This window comes from Sinocyclocheilus rhinocerous, unplaced genomic scaffold (assembly GCF_001515625.1).
Source record: "Sinocyclocheilus rhinocerous isolate Xijiao unplaced genomic scaffold, SAMN03320098_v1.1 scaffold823, whole genome shotgun sequence".
Classification (NCBI taxonomy): domain Eukaryota; kingdom Metazoa; phylum Chordata; class Actinopteri; order Cypriniformes; family Cyprinidae; genus Sinocyclocheilus; species Sinocyclocheilus rhinocerous.
Window position 1 is genome coordinate 320,993 of NW_015627245.1, and position 6,524 is coordinate 327,516.

The window sequence follows — 6,524 nt, forward strand, 5'->3', positions numbered from 1 at the left end:
TTTGGCTTAACGGTGTGCCAACTGTTGGTGCTCGATTACGGATTATGTCTGAAACAATAGTATGAAACATAAATCCTTGTGATGCTACTACAGTGAGAGCATCCACACAAATGCAATCCAAACCAGATGGATTAAATATATGTATATATATATACACACACAAATATATATATATATTACATATATATATATATATATATATACACATATATATACGTGTGTGTGTGTGTATATAAAATAAATAAAACTATATTTAATAACAATAAAATAAATTAAACTAAAAATAAAATACAAAAAAATTAAAAAAAGTTAACATGATTTAATTTGGTTATGCTTTTTATATTTTAGTATTTTTTTTATTTTATTGTTGAAGCATAGTTATGGATGATACTCTGAAACAATAGCAAGAAACATGAATCCTTATGATGCTTTTACAGCGATTTGTTTTGTTTTTGTTTTTAGTATATTTTGTATTTATTTCTTTTTAATTTTATTACATTTTTAAAATTGTATTTTTATTTATTTTATTTTTTAATTGTTTGTGCACATTTATGGATAATACTCTAAAACAATACTCTATTTTTATAATAACAATAAAATAAATTAAACTAAAAATTAAATACAAAAAAATTAAAAAAAGTTAACATGATTTAATTTGGTTATGCTTTTTATATTTTAGTATTTTTTTTATTTTATTGTTGAAGCATAGTTATGGATGATACTCTGAAACAATAGCAAGAAACATGAATCCTTATGATGCTTTTACAGCGAGAGCATCCACAATTTGAATTGTTAAATATTTTTGGATTTTTTTTATTTATTTGATTGTTGGCAGTTATGATGATGAACAATAGCATGAAACGTAAATCAGTGTCATGCCATTTAATTTTTTACAAATATTTTTAGTTTTTTAAATATTTTTTTTAGTTTATTAGATTTCATGTTATTTATATATATATTTTGTTTAATTTTGTATTTATTTCTTTTTGGTTTATTTTAGTTTTTAGTTTATTTATATATATATTTTTTGTTATTTAATTGTTGGCACACAATTATGAATGATACTCTAAAACAATAGCATGAAACGTAAGTACTTATGATGCAATTACAGGATTTTATTTATTTTATTTTTTTATCCTTTATCTTTTTACTTGCTTGTTTTTAGTTTTAGAATTAAAAAAAAAAAAATATATATATAATATCTTGAATACAATCTGCAGTGGCAGATTTGTACTAACAATTAAAAAATAAAATAAATAAAAATACAATTTTAAAAATGTAATAAAATTAAAAAGAAATAAATACAAAATATACTAAAAACAAAAACAAAACAAAAAAAAAAATATATATATATTTTTTTTTTTGTTTTGTTTTTGTTTTTAGTATATTTTGTATTTATTTCTTTTTAATTTTATTACATTTTTAAAATTGTATTTTTATTTATTTTATTTTTTAATTGTTTGTGCACATTTATGGATAATACTCTAAAACAATACTCTTTTTTTATTTTTTAAACTTTTTTTATTATTATTATTATTTTTAGTATATTAGTTTTAATGTTTTGTATGTAATTTGGTATTTTATTTATTTAGTTTATTTTTTTATTTAATTTTGTACTTCTTTTTTCATTCTATTTTTGTTTTATTTATTTATTTATTTTTTGTTGGCACACATTTATGGGTGATACTCTGAAACAATACCATGAAACTTGAATCCATATAATGCCATTACAGCGAGAGCATCTACACAAATGCGATCCAAACCAGATGGATAGCAATTTCAGCATGCTTTCAATAAAATTCCCACTGAACTGTTTCATACAAATGCAAATAACCGGCAGCGATGCTCTCCTGCTCGGCACTTTATAGGCAATAGGTTACCTAAGCAACACTGTCACCTCTCGTTCCATGGTAATGGATGAGCGGAGAGACGCTCTGCCTTCAGGAAGGGTTTTTCCTTCTCCTTTGGCTCTAAGCAGCCCTCAGCCAGTGGCCGTCGATGGCTAACGAGCAGCTGCGTGAGGAGGTGGGCGGTGATGAGAATGAGGCCGGGTCATCTCAGACGCTCTCGAGAAACCTCAACAACCCTCAGACACAAGAGTCGCTCCTTCAGCTGCCGTCGCTGAACGACTGCGAGAAACGCCAGCTTTCTCACAGAGACTGCTCTAAAAGAGAGATCATTGGATGGGAATGAGGGAGATTAGAGAAGAATATGTAGGGAAAACTTTGACTCGAAGTTTGTGCTCTTCAAAAATGGTTATAAAAAGGGAAAAAGCTTGAATTAACCAATTAATAATGTCTGGCATGAGTTTGATAATAAATATAAATATAACAAGTTTAATATAAATAGTATTGTTATTATAATATATAATGCACAACAATTAAACAATTAATTTATAATAATATTAATTTAATAAACTATTTAATATAAAAGTGTAAGTAATAATAATATTTGTTATTATTTATTATTATTATTATCATCATCTTTATTATTATTGTTAGATAAAATGCATAAAACATGAAATGTTTTAAATGCTGTAAGTGAATTTATGCATAACATTATATTTGAAAATATTAAAGGGGTCATATGATGCTGCTAAAAAGAACATTATTTTGTGTATTTGGTGTAATGAAATGTGTTTATGCGGTTTAAAGTTTAAAAAACATATTATTTTCCACATTCTGTACATTATTGTTTCTCCTCTTTGCCCCGCCTTTCTGAAACGTGTCGATTTTTACAAAGCTCATCGGTCTAAAAAGCGAGGTGTGCTCTGATTGGCCAGATCTACAGTGTGTTGTGATTGGCCGAATACCTCAAGCGTGAGACGGAAATGTTACGCCCCTCACAGTAGGGACTGGTCCGTATTAGTGAGGTTGACATTTGGGGTTGGTATGTTTTTTTCAATTTTTTTTGCTCACCAAGACTGCATTTATTTGAGTAAACCGTAATACTGTAAAATAGTATTACAATTTAAAATTATTTTTAAATAAATATATATAAATATATATATATATATATATATATATATAATACAATTGATATATACAGTAGTAAACATTTGAAGTGGATCAAAGTTCATCAAAGTTGTCCTAAGACAAGAATGCATTTTGGTTTTAGGTTTTAGGACAACTTTGATGAAAGGTTTTGATCCACTTGACTACTGTATATTGCAATATTTGTTTTGGATTGCACTCAAAATTAATGTCAACAGATAAATCATTGTCATCAGGATCATCATTTTATGTTTGTGTTTCAAGTTATTTGTCAACGTGCGTCTATTATAAGCTTGCGTCTTTATCTGTTCTCAGAGTTACGTTGCATTTTCTATTCGCTCCAATTGATTACCATTTTGTGCATCATTTTAATTTGTTTTTAATTAGTTTTTTTTTCTGTTTCTCTCTTCAGCAGACGTCCTTGATTTAATGGGTCCCATCATCGGGATGTCGCCGGATAAGAAAGCAGAATCCCCGGGCGTGGTGGAGGAGCGGGCGTGCCTGCGCGGGGTTTGTGGGACGCTGCCCGAGGCCGAGTGCGCCGCCAGCCCTCTGGCCACCAGCCTGGACCGCAGCTCCAGCTCAGGAGACGAAGAGCTCACCAACCTCAACTGGCTCCACGAGAACCTGCTTCAGAACTTCACGCTGGGCAGCCCCGAGGCCCAGTCCAGACCCAGCCCGCTCTTCGACATCGAGGGCAACCACGGCGCTTCCGTCATCTCCTCGGCCGCGGCGCACGCCAGAGAGTCCGTCAAGTCCAAGCCGCCGTTCTCCTTCTCCCTGCTCATATACATGGCCATCGAACAGTCGCCCAGCAAGTCGCTGCCGGTGAAGGACATCTACGGGTGGATCCTGGAGCACTTCCCGTACTTCTCCAGCGCCCCCACTGGGTGGAAGAACTCGGTGCGCCACAACCTGTCCCTCAACAAGTGCTTCCGCAAGGTGGAGAGGAGCCTTGGGAAGGTGAGCGGTGCAAAGTTAGATGTATTTAGGGCCTTATGAAATCCGTTTTATTTTTTCCCAAATACCGTTTTTTTTTTTTTTTCGTTTACATTTTTCTGGATTCCGTTTTTTTTCTGTTTTAATTTTTCTGAACTCCTTTTTAATGGTTAAATTAAATTTTATTAATCAAAAAGCATGTCTAATTAGCTAATTAAAATCATTAAACCTAAACAATTTAACATCAATTTATTTAAAGCTTAACAAAAAATTACATGTTTAGGGGCCTATTAAATGTTTAATTTTTTTGCCACCTTATGTTTTATAGTTACTAAATTCTGTGTTTTAGCATGTCTAATTATTTGAATGCATAAAAACAAGTTTCATTTATTCTTACAATAGCCTTATGAAATGTTTTTTTCCCTCAGAAATTATGTATTAATTAATTTTTTTTTGTTATTAAATTTGTTTAAATCATTAATTTATCTTTTCATTAATGAAATTTAAACAAATTAAATTTTTTGGCAAATAAAGGGGATTTACAATTAAAACGCTGAATAAATATTGTATGATTATCCCTTTAAAAAAATAAGGTTTTAATAATTTTAGTAGTAGTATTACATATATTCTGCTGAACAATAGTAATGTCCTACTTTTGGTTAATTCATCCAAACTTTGGCAAATTCCGTGACATTCCGTGTTAAACTGTAAATTCCGTTTTTTTAACTGGATTCCCGTACTTCTCCATCGCAGAAATCATAGGGCCCTATGTATTATTGAGTAATTTAACTATGTCTTCTCCCGAGGTTGATGGTCTAGTTCCCCCAAACCAATATGACTTTGTTTCTTTGACCGCTTGGATATTATCGTTAGATAAAACTAAAACTATTGGTTGAAATAAAATAAAAATTAACTGAAATGAAATAATAAATAAAATTGATGAAATAATATTAAATATATAATTTTATAAAATACATAAGAACTTTTCAAAATTTCAAATTTTTGTTTTAGTTTAAATTAAAATACTTGAACTGAAATAAAATAATAAATCACACTAAAAACAACAAAAACGAATAAAAAAGAAGAATAATAAAAAACTCAACAAAATGATTAAAAATAAAACTCAAATTTAAATGAAAATGGAAAAATATAAAAATAAAACTTAAATTTAATTTTTTAACTTAATTTTTTAACTAAGTTTTAACTTTTCTAATTTGCTTAAGCTGAAGTATTGAAATTACTAAAACTGACATAAAAGATTATTTAGACATTTCAAATTAAACTAATAAAAAAGGCAAAAATAAACATCAGTACTAAATTTTAACTAAAATATAAAAATAAAAACGTTAACATTTTATTTGAGTTAGATGACAAGGCAACATTTCTAATTTGTTTAGTTTAAGTTGAAGTGCTAAAATTACTAAAACTAAAATAAATATGTACATTAAAAGAACAAAAACTAATAAAAGTGACAAAAGCATACAACAAAATTTCAAAAAAAGGAACTAAATTTATAAATATTAATATTTTATTTCAGGCAGATGCCAAGGCCACATTTTAATTTAAGCTACAAAGATTTTACCTAAAATTAAAATGGAAAAAAATTATCATAATAAATAAAACTTCAGTTAGATGCAAAGACAACATTTCTCATTTTCATTTAGTTTCAGTACTAAAATGACTGAAACTAAAACTGAAATAGAAATGAATAAAAATTATGCAGACATTAAAATTCTAATAAAAGTGACAAAAATTACTAAAACTTAGAAAAAATATAGAAATAAAAACAAACTTTTATTTCAGTTAGATGCCAAGGCAGCATTTTTAATTTTCGTTTGTTAAAGTACTAAAATTTCTTAAACTAAAACTGAAATCGAAATGAATAAAATATATAGACATTAAAAACCCCAAAAACTAATAAAAATCAAAAACACAACAAAACTACTAAAACTTTTAATTAAAATCAAAATCAAAATATTAAAATAAAAACGATTTTATTTCAGTTTTATGCCAAGGCAGCATTTCTAATTTTCATTTAGTTTAAGCTGAAGTATTAAAATGACTCAAACTAAAACTTAAATAATGAATCATGAAAATGAATAAACTAGTGCGGTCAAACGATTAATCGTGATTAATCGCATCCAAAATAAAAGTTTTTGTTTACATAATATATATGTATGTGTACTGTGTATATTTATTATGTATATATAAATAAACACACATGCATGTATATATTTTGAAGATATTTACATGCATATACATTTATATATTCATATTCTTATATTTTATATTATATATTACCGCTGATTACAGAACCGGCTTTCTGACAAGATGCGCATTAAATATCGCATGCGATTTATCCTCCCTGAGAGCAAACACACTCCCCCACAGCAGCTTATCTCAGCCCAGCAATCCTACACACACACTCACACACACTCACACACACACACAGACCTATACACCTATACACACACACCTACACACACACACACACTTATACACACACACACACACCTATATACACACACACACCTATACACACACCTACACAAACACACACTTATATATATACACACACACACACACACACAC

The 6,524-nt window shown here is 28.9% G+C and overlaps 1 protein-coding gene across 4 annotated transcripts in view; it reads left to right on the top strand.

Moving 5' to 3' along the window:
* foxn2a (forkhead box N2a) overlaps window positions 1–6,524 on the top strand; it is a 43,384-nt gene that overhangs the window by 19,921 nt on the left and 16,939 nt on the right. For 3 of the 4 annotated variants that reach the window (XR_001638077.1, XR_001638076.1, XM_016534169.1), the window contains exon 2: window positions 3,406–3,956. Coding sequence is in view for 2 of the 4 variants with exons in the window: in XM_016534169.1 (XP_016389655.1) it covers window positions 3,423–3,956 (534 nt within the window). In the remaining 2 variants the exon portion in view is untranslated. The remainder of the gene's footprint in view (window positions 1–3,405; window positions 3,957–6,524) is intronic. The other variant, XM_016534185.1, reaches the window with a different exon arrangement.